Genomic DNA, 17,132 nt, shown 5'->3' on the forward strand with positions numbered 1-17,132 from the left:
CCAGTGAAAAGTTTGATTTCGCAGACTCGTTGTTAGCAGCGTGTATTCGATTCAGCAAATGGTAATCATTTTCTACGTGGTGGGCCTTCTGTCAGGTTCTAGGGATTCAAATGTGAGCAGATCATGGTTCGTGTTCTCCAAAAGATTTCAGTTGAAGAGGGTGCATCCGATTCCAGGGTGACTAGAATGAGACAGTTTCCGGGTGCCAACTTCTCTGTCCTCTCAAAGGTTATCCAAAGGGAGACAAGACTTGGAATAATGGGTGGGACCAGGCTTTGCCGTGTCTTCTTCCCCTTCCTGTTTCTAACCCTGGCAACCTCTGGGTTTACCCGTGTCTGTGTCCTCCAAAGGAACGATTTTCTTAAGGAGATAAAGATCATGTCCCGGCTCAAGGACCCAAACATCATCCGCCTCTTAGCTGTGTGCATCACCGAGGACCCTCTGTGCATGATCACTGAGTACATGGAGAATGGAGATCTCAATCAGTTTCTTTCCCGCCACGAGCCCCCCAGCTCTGCCTCCAGCAACGCACCCACTGTCAGGTAAGCAAGCCAGCTCGTCTGTCCCTTCTGTGTGTTCCTGAGACAAACTTGGGCTCTGAAGAAGCGGAGGGGTGAACTTGAAAGTACCTTGGTGTTCTGGGATGGCAGGGAGGTTAGTATGCAGGGAATAATGGAGCAACTGTCCTGCGGGGGAAAGCAAGGAGATTCACGGAGAGCAGAGAAGGGATGCTGAGGTCGAAACTCCAGTTCGTAGGAAGCACCCAGGGAACGCACGCCTTTCACGGCTCCCTCTTTCCACAGGCTACTTTCTCTCTTCCTTTTTATTCCCTCAGTTATGCCAACCTGAAGTTTATGGCTACCCAGATAGCCTCTGGTATGAAGTACCTTTCCTCTCTTAATTTTGTCCACCGAGACCTGGCCACACGAAACTGCTTGGTGGGTAAGAACTATACCATCAAGATAGCTGACTTTGGGATGAGCAGAAACCTGTACAGCGGTGACTACTACCGGATCCAGGGCCGGGCAGTCCTCCCTATCCGCTGGATGTCTTGGGAGAGCATCTTACTGGTGAGTCCCTCACGTCTGTAAGCCCTACCTTAGCGACTGACGTGGAGGCAGGTGCATATGGCGCATAGGGACCCACTTTTAAGTTTATTTATTTATTTTGAGAGGAAGAGAAAGAGAGAGAACATGAGCAGGAGAGGGGCAGAGAGAGAGAGAGAGAGAGAGACGGAGAGAGAGAGAGAATCCCAAACAGGCTCCACACTGTGAGCACAGAGCCCGTGTCAGGGCTTGAACTCACGAACCGCAAGATCGTGACCTGAGTCAGACCAGGAGTTGGATGCCCAAACGACTGAGCCAGCCGGGTGCCTCCACTTTATAATTTTTATTCAACGCTTGGTATTCTGGACCATGAGTGAATGGTTTTTCAAATGTCTCTTTTGGAGGTGTATTTTCTGACCGTGTATATTTGAGATATTTTATTGTTGGTTTTATACCACTTAGCTGATTTATGGAATTTTTAGACTTAAACATTTACTTCCTGCCATGCTGCACACAGTTAATTTTGTCTTAATTGGCTAAATTAACATCACTGAGAAAAGCCTGGGAGCAATCTAGCTTTCCTTGTTTATAGTTAATCTGTTTATTCCTCTTTCATGTTCTTAAAGGATTCATTAATTAAATTTGAAATGAAAAAATATATATAGCTATTTCCTTTCTCTCACCAAGATATCCATTATTAGTAGTTTGGCATATTTCCTTTGAGGGTTATTTTCTGTACACACATTTCTGTGTATATATAGATGTGTGTGTGTATGTGTGTGTACATATACGTGTATATATATGTATATGTATATATATACACGGTAGCCTCCCTTTATTTGCAGGGGAGATGTTCCAAGACCCTCCAGTGGATGCCTGAAACCACACGTAGTACTAAACCCTATATATATTGTTTTCCCCCATACATACATACCTATAATAAAGCTTAATGTATAAATTTGGCACAGTAACAGGGTAAAAACAATAATAATATTGTTATATTATATCGTATAACAAGATTCTGTTTATAACAAGATACTGTCATCAAAGTTACGCAAACAGGGTCTCTCTCTCTCTCTGTCTCCAAAATATCGTACTGTGCTCCCCCTTCCTCTTGTGATGATGTAGGATGATACAATGTCTACATGAAGAGATGAAGTAGGTGAACTGCGTAGGTGTCGTGAAGTGGTGTTAGGCTACCACGTAGCGTGGGCAGAGCGTTCTTGGCTTCTGGATCGCGGTTGACCGTGGGCAGCTGAAATCGTGGAAAGTGCAACTACAGATAAGGGGGACTCCTGTGTACAGATAATTACATTCCATAATTGGGACGATACGATGCACATACAACTCTACAACATTAGCATTTCCTATGTCATTAAACGTTCTTCAAAAAGGTGATTTTAGGGGCGCCTGGGTGGCTCAGCCGGTTAAGCATCCAACTTTGGCTCAGGTCATGAGCTCACGGTTCACGAGTTCGAGCCCTGGGTCAGGCTCTGTGCTGATAGCTCGGAGCCTCCTTCACATTCTGTCTCCTTCTCTCTCTGCCTCTCTCTCTCTCAAAAATAAATAAAACATTTACAAAAATGGGATTTTAATGGCTGCATCATACCCTATGGTGTGTGTATAGCCGATAACTTAATGATATCTCTGTAATTTGAGATGTCAGTGTTTTTCTGATTCCCACTATTATGAATGCTGCCGTGTATACACCAGATTACATAAGTCCTTACAAGGATCTTTACCATCTACACGTGACTCACACATTTTTCCCATTTCTGATGTGATTATTGAGCAGTGCTCTCTTTGAAGGTATTATGGAGTGTTGTAAAAGATTATTAGTCTGGGATTCAGAGGGTCCTGTTCCAAATCTCAGTTTTTCCATGACTAATGGTCTTGCTATCTAGGAGATTTTTAGTAAACGTCTCTTGTCTCACTTTTCTGACCCAAATAAATAAGGATAAATAACCTCATCTACTTGAGGGTTGTACTTATTGAATAGAAAATGTGCACGTATTTAATGCATGCTGATTACATCTGAATCCCATTGCTGTCACGTGTTAGTCTACCCTTCAAGACTGGGACTCTCACTGACCTGGGAAGCAAGGGTCCTGCATTCTCCCAGGGACTTCGGGCACCTAAACTAAATTTCTCTGTCTCTAACGTAAAGGCGATTGACTTTCCATTCTAATTTTGCCATTCCCATGGGCATTTTCCCAAGGCTACCCTACAGCCTGAAGTTTGAGCTTCTGACACTTGGTGGGAGAGTCAGGTGGCTTACGGCTGCACCTCTTTCAGCCCTGGGATCTCATCCCCAAGAGAAGCAGGTCTAAGCTGAGGCCACGGGGGACAAGACAATGATCTGCAGCTTGAGGCCCAAGCAACTTCATTTTGTTGTTGTTGTTGTTTTAAGTTTGTTTATTTTGAGAGAGAGAGAGTGTGCAAGTGCGCGAGTGGGGGAGGGGCAGAGAGGGAGGGAGAGAGAGAATCCCAGGCAGGCTCCATGCTGTCAGTGCAGAGCCCATCACGGGGCTCCATGTCACGAACTGTGAGATCGTGACCTGACCTGAAACCAAGAGTCGGCCGCTCAACTGACTGAGCCACCCAGGCGCCCCATTTTGCCATTTTAGATTCTCCAAGCACATCTTGGCAGTCCCAGTCTTCCTTGCCCTGGGGAGTGGAAGGGGGTGACCAGGTCATGCAGACCTCACCTGCGCATATCATGCACCGGCTATCCTGGTTTCCTCTTCTCTTCCTTACGTGAACAGGGCAAATTCACGACAGCGAGTGACGTGTGGGCCTTTGGGGTGACTCTGTGGGAGACGTTCACCTTTTGCCAGGAGCAGCCCTATTCCCAGCTGTCTGATGAGCAGGTCATTGAGAATACTGGAGAGTTCTTCCGGGACCAAGGGAGGCAGGTGAGAACTGCTGGGGGTGGGAGGGTGTGTACCTGGGTGCTCCACAAGGTGAGAAGAAGAAAGTCCTGACTTAGCAGGATAGCTGGAGTCGGGAGATGGGCTATGTGGATGGCAGTCTTTGGTCACTAATTATCCAGAGAACGTGAAAGACTGAGGTCCGCCCCCCACCACCCCTGCCAGCCATACACTCTGCCTGATCCACATGGCAGGGATCCGTTCCGCCAGGTGCCTCCGCGACTCGAAGACAGCAGGAAATCAAATCCGCTCTCTATTTCTTGCTGTGGACCGTATGGTTCATCTTCCTGGTTGAAACACTAAGAACAAAAATATAAGTTTAAAAAATGAATAAGGGATTCATTGGCAGTACCTAAAAACTTGGTTTGGACTAAATATTTAGCAACGTTTCTGGACTGTTGTACCGGGAGATGAGCAGATATGTCCAGAACTCGGGGAACAGCGGGGTCCCACGCTGACGAGGGTCCCAATTCCCAGTCAGGATACTCTAACATTTCTTTAGTGACTCGGTTTGTAAAGACCCCGTGACCTGTCGGATTTGGAGCTTGCTGATGTGGCTGGAGCACTGAGCCTCCCCAAAGTGGCCTGGCCACAGCACCCTGGAGGGTGGCAGTTGAAGCCAGCTAGTGAGAGGGAGAAGGCCTGCAGAAAATGAAAACGTAGGGGCGTCTGGGTGACTCGGTTGGTTAAGGGTCCGACTTCAGCTCAGGTCATGGTCTCACGGTTTGTGAGTTCGAGCCCCACATTGGGGGGGTGGGGGAAGAAAAGAAAAGAAGAACTTAAATCCTTAAATACATCGAAGTAAGCAAAAGATAAGAAAGATAAGCAAAAGATAAGCAAAAGATAAGAAGAGATAAGACAATATGCAAGTTGAAAGCAAGAGGAAGAGGGCCTGGGATTTCCCTTTATCTTGCTGCTCTGTAGATCTTTTGGGAGCAGGGGATCCAAATGACCTGTCTTGGTTGTAAAATAATTGCGTTCGTACCATGACAAAGGGCAAATTCACTCCTGTGTGCAGTGGACCAAGGCCAAGTGAGCGGACCAAGGAAAAGAGTGATTTTTCTACTGGACTAATACATCATGACACCAGGTTGACCTATTCTAGTTTTAATTTCTAACAATGCCCAGGATTTTATTTTTCTTATTTATTTTTAAATACTCAGCTTAAAAGGGTCCCCCAGTTCATCTTCACTACTAGTAGTGAGCCAAATGTATTTTCACCCACTACCAAGGGGTCAAATAGCAAAGTTAAGTTATTGAATGAAGCTGAGGTCAAAATCAGATATTACCATTATATGCTCAGTAAACTTCTCCCCTATAAGCAAAAGTTGCAATTTTCGATAAAAATTTATTACATTTAGCACCTTAATCACTAAACATAACTTGTCAAAGTTAAACTTTATTATAGTCTACAAAATTTCATTACTTTAAATCTTATTCCTAAAATGTCCGTATTCAAATTTTAAGTTTGACATTAGAGTGTAGGGACAGCAGTTTCTCAATACTGTCAGCTGCAAGGTGGGCTCTGAGGTCAGCAGACTCCTCTGCGTGGCCCAGTCCGGGACAGGGGGTCCCAGAGAACATTATGGTAGGAGCAACATGGATATTTCCAGCATTCCGGCGTCTGCATCCGGCTGGGGTCCTATTCTGGTAGAGGAGCTGAGACCACCTAATTCACTTTCTGCCCCTGCCGTGATGGGCTCGGCCAAGATAAACCTCAACACTTGGGCCGTAACCGGAGGACTTGGTGTTCTAACAACTTGCTTTTCAGTCTGAGACCTCTTTTTGGCTAGAGTTTCGTCTTTTGTATGACAGTGGGGACCTCAGAATGGTTCATCAGGAAACGCTGCTACAACTGGGCAAGACAAGCAAAGGGACGGGGGCCGAGATGTGAGCGGGAAGAACAGACACCACACCCGTTTTAGTTTTCAAGTTCAAGCAGGAGGGAGGCAGACAAAACTATAATGCAACCACACTCCCCCCCCCCCCCCCGCTTCTTAACATCCTTGTTTTCTGTTCACCTTTGTTTTCAAAGACCTACCTCCCCCAGCCTGCCATCTGCCCTGACTCTGTGTACAAGCTGATGCTCAGTTGCTGGAGAAGAGACACCAAGCATCGTCCTTCGTTCCAGGAGATCCACCTTCTGCTCCTTCAGCAAGGGGACGAGTGACGCTATCACTGCCTGGCGACATTCCGATGGCCCAGGTCCTTCTCATGAGACCTACCACTCACCCACGCCTAAGCCACTCCATCCGGACGTTGAATGGGCCCGGGGGACGGAGGCTTATTCACTTCTCTGTCTCTGTCCCTGGCCTGCCTTCACTCCACTCCCCCACTCTCTACCCCTGACCCATATATACTCTTTTTTTTTTTTTTTTTTACATTAAAGAACTCAAAAAGAAAAAAAAAAATCCTAGGAAAGATAAAATCTAGTAAAGAAATCTTACTTAATATACCAAAGTGTTGGATAGCAAGCTAGACAATTTAGATAATTTATAAAGGTTAAATATGCTATGTTTATAAATGTGCAAATGCTACAATATTTTTCCATGTCACCTTTCAAAATGTATCTTCAGAAAGAAAAAACTTGAAGAATGCTGATATCTTAGGAAACGTGGGATTAAGCTTAGGGAAGACGCTCGGTAAGCGTGGAGAATCCGATGAGATGGTTGGTATTTGGTAACTGATCAGAGATTTCTGAGTTTCCTAATGTGGCCTCTGGACACATCCTACCCTCTGCCTTTCCTTCTCCTGTCAAAGTGGATGATACATGCTTGAAAAACCCCAGGTTCTCAGAATGGGTGTTTTGTTCATTTTGTGGGCGGGGTCAAGGGGGAGGTCTAGATGCATAGGAAATACAGAGAGTGTGTGTAGGAGAGAGCGTACCGCAAGGCCGTGTGAAGGGGAATCGTCATTTGCCAAAAAAGTACCTTGTGCATGGAAGGGTTCCTGAACAGAGAATGGACATAGGAAAAGAAGTCTATGGAAGGCAGGTAACACGTGGGCTATTCCCTTGTGATTTCTGCTGAGGGTCCCCCACTTGCTCAGATATTTTCGGGCATGTGTTTCAGTGAGAGCCTGGTGTTGAATCAGTAGAGACTGGTGTTTTGATATCCGGACCGTGGGTCCTTTGGTTCGTCTTTTCCAAGTCTTTCAGCTCTTTTATTAGGTGCATCCCCTAGGGGACCCGTGGGCTGGGGGGTGTGTGTGAGTTTCTCTGGCACAAATACCTGAAGGCCCTGTGGAGTAGGGAGTAGGTCTGTTCTGAGTGTTTCCAAAATGTTGACCTAGGGCCAACGAGGGAAAGTCACAAAGAGATAGCTTTCCACTCCTTATTAGAGCGAGCATAAGCAGCAGAACACACGAGGGTGAACGGGTCACCTCCAGAGGTCGGGGGGAGTCCTTTGTTGCCGAAGAGTTTCAGATGCAGGCTGAGGAGCCAGGCAAGGAAGGGAGAGGCTTTGAAACCCAAGGTAAATTGTTGTATGAGATGGTTGACCCTCCGAGTCCTTGATTGCAGAGAGGCACAGGGTGAGTGTGAGAGAGAAGTCCCTCACTGCTCCTGCTTCGTGTGGAGGCTCTTACCCCGGCGGATGGTGCGGCCAGCAGGAAAGAAATCCTGGGGTTCTGGGTTCAGAAGCCACGGAAACTGATACGCTATCTAGTAAGAGTCCCCTCGGAACAGATGATGAGCTCTCTCCTCCACGAGGCCTCAGACTTAATGGGAAGCAGGAAAAGGGGCCCCTCCATTCCCTCCGAGGGAGCAACAAGAAAAGGTTACAGAATACGCTTCCCAAGTGTAAGAAATAGTCTTGAGATCTTGGGTCTGCTTCCCTAGCCCTCACCCGGCCCCCTGTGCACAGTCGCTCAGGGACTTGACTGTCCTCCCTGGTTCAGCCTTTAACATCTCTCCAGGCTACCGCAGAAGCCAAGTGCCCAAGTCCCCCAGACGGTCTTGTGACCTGAGCAGACACCTTCTCCCATAGCTGCCCTTCGACTCTGGGCTGCAGTCTCTGCCAGGGCTAACTCTGCCGAGATCACTGGCGTGGGGGTCAGGAGAGCGTTGGCTTCGAGCTCTGATCCTACTTCTGCCTCAAGCCAAGTGTGTTATTCTTCACACTTTCTGGAATCACTTCACCTTTCCGGACTTTAATTTCCCTAGCCGTAAAATGAGGGGATGGGGTTAGACGGCCTTGAAACCTCGCCCAGTTCTGATAGGTTCCGTGCTGGCTGGATAATTGCATCTAGAGTTGACGCAGATTCTGTCATCTGGTCACGTGGTTGTCCTGCTCTGCCGATCGCGGTCAGCAAAAGCAACGATGCAGGGAACGCACTGTCATAGTCATAGTAACAGCGGCCGCTTGTACAGCGCTTTCAAGTTCATCAGGCATTTCCATAGACATTATCTCATCTGACATGTGCAGGGCCAGACTCATTCTCCTATGTCCCAGGACCTGTCACACTGCTTTCAAGACCAGTGTTAACTTCATGTATTCGAGAGCTCTCTAGAGAAACAGAACCAATAGGATACATATGTATACACACACACACACACACACACACACACACACACACACACACACATTTATTATAAGGATTTGGCCCATGTGATTAGGAGGCTCAAAAGTCTCACAAGCTGTCCCCTGCAGCTGCAAACCCAGGGAAGTGGGTGGGGCCCAGTTCCAGGAAAATGGAGGGCAGGAGAAGACTGACGTCCAAGTTCAGCAGTCAGGCAGAGAGAGCAGACTCCCCTCCTGTCTTTTGCACCGTTTCCCGAGCGGCCCACACCAGAGAGGGCAGTCTGTTTCACTCAGTGCACCAATTCAGATGCTGAAGTCCTCTGGAAATACCCTCACAGAGCCACCCAGAAACCCTGTTTCGTCTGGGCACATTGACACGGAAGTTTAATCACCTCGCTGCAGGTGAAATCCAGGCCTACGGCCTGTCCTCCATTATGCACCTGCCTCTGGTAGACCCACATGCAGCCCGCGCCCCCGGCTTCTTATGTGGCCAGAGAGAATAACATCATCTCCCTGTCTTTGCCTAATCTCTCCACTTCTTTCTTTTCACACTTCTGCCTCAAACCACCGCACGCATTCCATGATCCCCCATTTAAAAAGAAAATCATATTGGAGATAAACTGAACGTGTCTGGATTTTCCTGGCCTTGAGCCACAGAGTAATTGGTTTCACGTGGCTCCCAAGCCCGTTCAGGAGGAACGGAGGAAGAAGGAGGAGGAAGCTTTCTGGCACTGAGACTCCTACCTTAGAGACCCTGCTCTAGCTCCTAGCCCGGCCATGCCCGCAGAGCCTCGCTGCACGGACCAAAGAAACCCAAAAGCAGGACATGGTGAAGAAGGCTTAGTACGTAGAATTTCAAAGTAGCTCAAACTTCGATGAGAAAGACGTAGCTGGGAGCTTTGAGAAAAGGAGATAGGAAAGGGGACAGCGAACCACGGAGGCCTTGTTGACCTTTGTAGTGAGTCATCCCCTTCGCGATAGATATGAACTACTTCATATCCAGATTGTGTTTTGGGATCGTCAGATTTCACGTTGTACTTTTGCTGGTGAATGTGCTGCTAACTAGGTCCAAATCTGGATGTGCTGTCCAGACACCTGTGTGATCAGAAGGGATCTGGCACGGAAAGAGGCACAGAGGGGAAAGCGTGGTCTTGATGCCGTGGAAAGATCACGTACAAGTCCACAAGACAGTATGAGGAAGAGCATTATATGGAAATGGAGTAACCAACAAAGAAAAAGAATAAACGAATGTGCATGTGCCTGAGGGGGATGCAGAAAGAAGGCTACACAAAAAAAGGTAAGGGAGAGTGCAGGGGAAGGACCCTGGGCGAGTCAGGGCGGCAAGGCAGAAACAGGTGGGGCAGGTGAGAATCCATGCCGAAGCACGAAAGCAAATCTCGGAAGAGAGATCCGAGAGAGGGCAGAAAATGTAAGTGTTACTGGAGATAAAAGGTAAATATGTGTAGGGAAAGAAATTCTGGATGGCACAGACGATAAAAGTATTTATTAAAAAATGAAAAGTCAGGTGCGGTGTATGAAAAGGAAGGGAGCTTTTCAGAGTTTTTGGAAAGGGAAGGTCCTTATGAAAACACATAAGCAACCATCAGGGAATGACCTAATTTCAGACGGGGGCGGGTGAGGGGGCGCCCCGTCGAAGTGTATTCTGGACCCCGCAGGCGCTGGGGATAACGGTGGTGGGAAGAGATCATTCCTTTGCTTGAACTGGACTGTGTTTCCCAAGTGCCGCTTTGGAAATGATTTATGGCAGTTCACGGGGCGTTGTTTCCCTTCCCTTGCTTCTGTCGATCAAATCCATTTAAAATAATGCCCATCACTGCTGTGCCCAGAAAAGCCACAGGGAAACACTGAAATAATAGGCCGAAGTTAGACAAGACCAAATCTCACTTGATATCTATGCGGAGAGGTATACGCCACGTTGGAACCATGTGTTTCTCTAGTCCCATCCAGACTTCCCACGAGGAAGCCATGATGTGGGGCTGAGCCATATGTTTTGAGTAAAGGGGAACAGAAGAGGGGGAGTGTCTGCAAGAGGGAGAGATGAAGATATTCCAAGGAAATATTCCAAAGCAGAACAGCATCTTGTTTTGCCCAAAACTGAAAAGAAAATGAAGAAAATTACAGCCAGGGCCCAGATCACTTCCAGCATATGGTTAATAAGTCTTTGATCCTAACTGGAATTTATGTTCCTGCCGTCTTGGCCTTTTCAGTAAGATCTCTGACCTCTGGCAGTGTATACGGTAGGTCCCTAAAAATTTCTGGAATACTGATTGCAGATTCTGATCTATGCTGGGAAGTCCTTCTTGAATTGAAAGTTAACATTTTTATAGAAACGGATGAACGCCTTTTCCACTTGGTAAATGCCTTGGAATGCTGAATCAATACGGAAAGAGACCAGAATGGTCAACGGTGATTGGATTTCTGGCATTTTTAGTTCTCTGGCACGATTAGCTGCATTGCTTGATGGGGCAGACAAGTGGTGGGTAATTATTTACTTGGTGTATCTTTTATTTAAAAACTTGTTATTTTGAAATACTTTAAGACTCACAAGAAGTTATAAAAATAGTAGAGCGGTCTTTCCCTAACACCAGGCTTTCCCCATTGATAACATCACATGTGACCGTAGTCTATTCTCAAAACCAGAAAATTGACATTTGAAATATTATTCATTAAACTGCAGACCTCACTCAGATGTCACCAGTTTTTTTACATGTATTTATTTAGTTTCTGGATACTTTATCCCTTTCTGATTTGTAGCCTGGCCCTGCGTGGGATGCAGCAGGAAACACACTACAATCCTACAAAATTCTAGAGAGAATACAACAAATTAATGTGTTCCTTTGTCAATGAGAAAGATCCTGTCTAGACTGCTTCCACATTTTCTGACTAGTTTTGCTGTTTAGCCTCTGGAACAACCCAAAAACAACTCAGAAGGATTTGGAAACACAAAAGACAGTGAGACCCGCACGTAGTTTGCTGGCTAGAGAATCAGTTGTAGGACGTTCTAGATGGTTCCTGCAGTTCCTACAAGTGGTAAGATTTGTGATGGTGGCAAGCAGGGGACTTAAGGTAAACGGGTCTTTTGGTCAAGAGCTAGGTGGCACTTAGTTGATGGCACCAGGGCCGGCTTGTGGAAGGAACAGAGTACGGTGGCATAGGGTCCCCTAACGTGTGATGAACACAATTTTCGGGGTAGTACAGACATTTAATTTGCCTAAATACCAATTCTTAAACGGAATGGCAGGTACATTGGACCAAATTAAATATAAACACAGAAGCAGCTTTGGGGGCAGTTGAAACTCTGGGTTTGTGGATCGCAGCTGTGAGTTTTGAGATGGCATCTTTAACGTGCCCTATTTAAGGGTCACAAGGTGGTAACCGTGTTCACACTGCTTAGCCTGTGTCCTGTAAAGTTCCAAGCATGTAGTGAGCACTCAGCAAATATTTGCTGAGTGTTGTTTTTTGAATGAATAAAAGATAGAAACCGAAACTTGTCATTCAGCGTAACTGGGGTGAATTTAGGGAGAATTGCTTTGCTATATCGTAGAGGGTTTATTTTCAAACGAAGAGAGAGAAAAAAGTGCCCAGACTTGTACCTGGTGAAGTTCATTCTCAGTTTGTATATTTTCTAACGATGACATTGATCTATGGAAATACCTCATTCCTTGAGGTGTTTCGACAGCAGTTCAAGGCAGTTCTCTGCAATGCACCCCAGCAAGAGCCCCAAACCCAGCCCATTTGAAGCTCTTTGGTTTCTCCTGCAGACACCTGGTCAAGAACTTGTAAAGGAGAAAGGTCAAAGTCCCAAGCAGGCCTGTGCTTACCCACATTCACAATTGCATATAAGGGGAGACTTTGCACAAAGACTTACTGGGAAAGCATAATGTGATAAGGCAATTACTTTGAGTGAAAACCTGTTTTCTTGCAAAGAGGCTTGGAAATAGTTGAAATTGGGGAGGATTCCTGCAAACACACCAAGAGTTTGTAATCTAGCCTATTCATTTTATGCCCTTTACTACTCATGATATCCTATTTTTTCTACCCTGTTGTCTGGTAACTTCCTAAGGGTTGAGTTTCTGAATCAACACGGCTCACTCTTCCTACGAGGAGGGAATATCTGAGCCTCATTTTGCAGGCTTTGGAGGATGATGTGTCTTGTCAAGGGGCAAAGAGCAAACTGATTGATTTCTGCTTAAAACTATCCTAGTCATTCCGAAACAGAATAGGTAAAATTCTCTGTATTAGAAAAGGAAACAAGATACCAATTGTATATTTTCTTTATTTATTCTCTGTAAGTCTGTCAGATGATAAATTGTAAATAACAATGATTAAAGAAATATGCTACTGACGGATCCTTCTTCTGTGCAAACAGCACCGGCTCCTGGCTTTGCGATCTTCACTCCTTACAGTCTTTCTGGAGTAGTGACGGGGCAAGGGGGCAGAGCCAAGGGTGTGTGGGGGGTGCGCGGGGTGCGCGGGGTAAGCGGGGTCGGTAGAGGGTCTCTTGCGCAAGCCTGTCTCCTATTCCTTGACTGTGTATGGGAAGGAAAGCGTCTGGGTCTCTGGCACATCCAAACGTACTAGAGACCTGGAGTTTTGTGTCGTCCCATTAGTCCAGCTCTGGAGAGTCCAGTCCGGAATTAATTGAGGATGCTTTATTGTTATTACAAAGTTGTGTTGCCTGATACATAGAAATCCCTCCCAAATCCAAAGATCGTCTGGCTCGAGACAGACCACGCATACAAAAAGCAACAAAAACTATGAACAGAATACAGACCGAGTCTTCATACGACACATTAAGATGAACCTCCCCTTCCCCCCCCCAAGCCACCCCCACAACATGTTTCTTGGTCTCTGAAGAATAAATTTATACTTTGAATTTTCTGAAGAATTATATGTTTTTTCAGCGATGGCCATGGTAGAGAATGGATAAAAATTCTCAGAGGACAACAATTCACGAACGCACACTCAGACCCCCAAAGTATCTAGTGTGATTTCAATACCAAAGGCCCGGGGATGCAAATATCTGTGTGGTGGGAGTGGGTCGGAGGCAAAGGAGAAAAAAAAGTAACAGGCAGAACAGAGATGTTCAAAGAGGTCCAATTCCATGGTCAACACCTGTCGCCAAGCTTTAAAGGTGGGTGTGAGTGATACAGCATAGGTATATGCTGTGCATGTATCTGAGTATGTAATTTGTTCTGAGGACACATATTAGGTCTGCTCTTTTATGTTTTATTTATTTAAAAAAATTTTTTTAATGTTTGTTTCTGAGACAGAGAGAGACAGAGCATGAGTGGGGGAGGGGCAGAGAGAGAGGGAGACACAGAATCCGAAGCAGGCTCCAGACTCTGAGCTGTCAGCACAGAGCCCGACTCGGGCCTCGAACTCACACACCGCGAGATTATGACCTGAGCCGAAGCCGGACGCTCAACCAGCTGAGCCACCCAGGCGCCCCTGCTCTTTTATGTTTTAACTAACAACTTCGGGGACTCTATTTTGCTTAATATTGAGCACTACAAACTGATTTGTCGCCACTTACAATTTTCTATTCATTTCGTATTTGAAAAAGAAATATACACACTCATCTTCTGGTCCTTGAATCACACCGAACAATAACTCCTTACGGATTATATGTCTTATAATAAGACATATTACCTCTTGCTACGTGAGGAAATGGGTAAAATCCCACTCTTAAAGCAGGTTTGGTCCAGGCTGGATGTACAGTGATTGGAAGAGGAGACGGATAAAAAACACCCACAAGAAATGCTACATGGCCCCACGGTAGCTGTTTTGTTTGTTTGTTTGTTTTGTTTTGTTTTGTTTTCTGACCCTGTTTGCAAACCAGAGACAAGTTAGTTCTGGAGAGGTTTCCGAGGACCCAGAATAGAGCTCTGTCATGGGTGCTAAAGGTAACTTTACTGATCTTTGTCTACCTGAGGACTGTTTCAGGTACCATAAAAGAAACCAAAGATCGGTTTCAGGGTTCAGGGTAGAGCAAAATTTATTTTATAAGGCAGTAAATAGTCAATTTACTATGGTGACCAAGGGACCAAGGTTTGCCAGGGGTAAACGGGATCAATCATTGTGTACCAGGTTCTTCTCGTTTCCAGGAAAACAGCTCACAAACAATACAAACTCAAGATGACTAGTTTGGGAAGATGAAAGTCATACTAATTCACCTATCAGTAAACTATATATTATAACTTTTACTGAGCTGTGTCCTACACGTGATAAAATATTTTTTAAAATACAAAACTCAATGACATGTGTTGTCAACAGATTTCCGTTCTCTTAGTCTCTCTGGCCCCTCTAGTTGTTTAGCCCATCCCGTGAATGTTAAAGAACTTTGAAAGCCCCATCTTCAAATGAAAGAAGGAAGCAGAGACCAAGGTTTCCCCCTTGGATGGGACGGACATCACGCTAGTAGGAGACTGCCCGTCTCACTCTGCTTTTCCTGCCTTCACTTAACTCATAGTCCTGTACTCTTGTCATCCCCAGATTGTGGTGGTGCTGACTCTCCAGAATCTGTGCCCCCCCCCCCCCCCCCCCGCCACACCTGCCCTCGTAGGAATGAGTTTGCCACGGGACAAACATGGAGTTGTATTCCCTTTACATGTCACTTCTGAGCCCTAGGACACTTTAAAAGGAGCCTTTGGGTCTAGACTGTAAAGATTGGGGTTAACTTTAGTCTTAGGACTCCCAGAAAATATTGTTAAAGTGTGGTTTCTTTAGAATGGTTGAAACATGGGGTAAGGGTAGGAGCTGAGTTCCATCCAGAGAACAATAACGGAGTTTTGGGGCCCTGGGCAGCTCAGTCAGTTAAGCAACCAACTCTTGATTTTGGCTCAGGTCAGGATCATAGGGTCATGGGGTCAAGCACCGAGTTGGGCTCTGCACTGAGCATGGAGCCTGCTTGGGATTCTCTCTCTCACTTTCTCTCTCTCTCTCTCTGCCCCTCTACCCCCTCCCCCACTCTCTCTCTAAAAAATTGAAAAAAAACTGTGATTATTTAGGAATCCAATATTTAAATAATAGGATTTATTTTTAATATAATTTTATTGGTATAGGATAAGGGATTTCTAAACTAGCTGATATTATCAGTGGACAGAGAACCAGTTCTGAACTCGGGTTCAGCTGCTCCCCACTCGAAATCAACACTCGACAAACAAGTGATGGTGGGAAACAAAGGATGCTTTATTCAAGGAAGCCAGCGACCTGGGAAGATCGTAGACTAACTTCTCAAAGACCATCTCCCCATCCAGGTGAAGCTGGAGTGTTTTAAAGGAGAAGGCATGGGAGAAGGGAGGGGGGCCGTGTGCAGGAGAAGCAGGCGCCCAGGCAGTTAGTTATGTGTCAACATGACCCTGCACAGACTTGCTGGCCTCCGTGGCACCCGTTTTCGAATGTAGTCCGGTCTTACCTTCTGGGAAAGTTTGGTTCTTTACTCCTTAAGGCCAGAGGCACATACACTTGAAGCAACTTAACTCTTACAACCGGTTGGAGTGCTGTTACAATATCAAATTAATCAAGACCTCTATGATTTCAAAAGACAGTATAGATTATATCAGTCTCATATTGCTCGGGGATCATTGCTGTGTATAAATAATTGAAACTGTTACAGAGGCCATGAAGTAGATTAAAGCGTGTTCCCTAGAGTTAGATACATGATGTGCGGCGTTCCTTAGCGTGAACCGGACTAGTGATGGTCACCTTGTTACCAATGCACGATAAATATAGAAACCTGGATTAAGCATTAGAAACTTTAATAGCACTTGGGCAGAAGACTCTTTTATGTGTTAAATCTAATAATAAAAAAATCCGGGCTTGAATTTTGCATCCTTTGCCTTTTATTTCATTTTTCTCATAACTCATTGCTCTCGTATTTTTCAGGAGTACCCATCTGGGATGGCTGGGAAAAACAAAAGGGGTTGTTTATCACAGAGTTTGAGAAGCACTGAAGTAGTTTATAGTACACCACTGATAATGTCCTATGAAGTTCTTAGGTTCTCAGGTTCATAGACGTTCCAAATTTTGAAAACTGGCAACTCATCCATGATTGTATAAAAAATTTTTAAGGAAATCAATGTTCATTTTTCCAAAGAGGATTTTTTTTTTTTTTTTTTTTTAGAGGAACAGCAGGTCTGGGACCAGAAGCTTGTCTGTAAAGTGGCACAGTGCCTGGATCTACACATCCCAAAAGGAGTAGAAAACGAAGTAGATGACAATACCCAAACTTTAACTCCTAGACCCAAATCTTTTCTCTAAAACAAGGAGTTCTGGTGCAAACATCCTGAGGCCTTCCTGCAATAGAGGCCAGGCGGGGGCACCAGGGTACAGATCCCGTGCGTGCCACGCATCCCGCACCCCAGTGCTCTGCTGGGGGAAAGCCCGACCCAGCAAAGGGCAGGTGCAGCAGAAGCCGGGTGGGTCCCGCGGGACACCTGAGCTACGGAGGGACGACGAGCGTCCGGATTGGCTCGGGTGCGGCTCCGCCCCTCGGCCTACCTCACCCCACACGGGGCCCTGCGCCTAGAGCGCACCGCCGGCCGCGATTGGAGAAGAGCCGGTGACGCGAGGGGAGCACCGTCGGGTCCTGATTGGACAGCAGCGGCGTGGGC

The 17,132-nt window shown here is 46.0% G+C and overlaps 1 protein-coding gene across 9 annotated transcripts in view; it reads left to right on the top strand.

The window, feature by feature from the left end:
• DDR2 (discoidin domain receptor tyrosine kinase 2) overlaps window positions 1-8,556 on the top strand; it is a 149,798-nt gene extending 141,242 nt beyond the window's left edge. For 8 of the 9 annotated variants that reach the window (XM_053908941.1, XM_019465742.2, XM_053908943.1 and 5 more), the window contains 4 exons: window positions 351-542; window positions 836-1,070; window positions 3,812-3,961; window positions 6,012-8,556. In XM_053908941.1, the coding sequence (XP_053764916.1) occupies window positions 351-542; window positions 836-1,070; window positions 3,812-3,961; window positions 6,012-6,146 (712 nt within the window). In that variant the 3' untranslated portion in view covers window positions 6,147-8,556. The remainder of the gene's footprint in view (window positions 1-350; window positions 543-835; window positions 1,071-3,811; window positions 3,962-6,011) is intronic. The other variant, XM_053908942.1, reaches the window with a different exon arrangement.
• Window positions 8,557-17,132: the final 8,576 nt, after the last annotated feature.

Source organism: Panthera pardus, unplaced genomic scaffold (assembly GCF_024362965.1).
Source record: "Panthera pardus isolate Hobbes unplaced genomic scaffold, ASM2436296v1 HiC_scaffold_21, whole genome shotgun sequence".
NCBI lineage: Eukaryota > Metazoa > Chordata > Mammalia > Carnivora > Felidae > Panthera > Panthera pardus.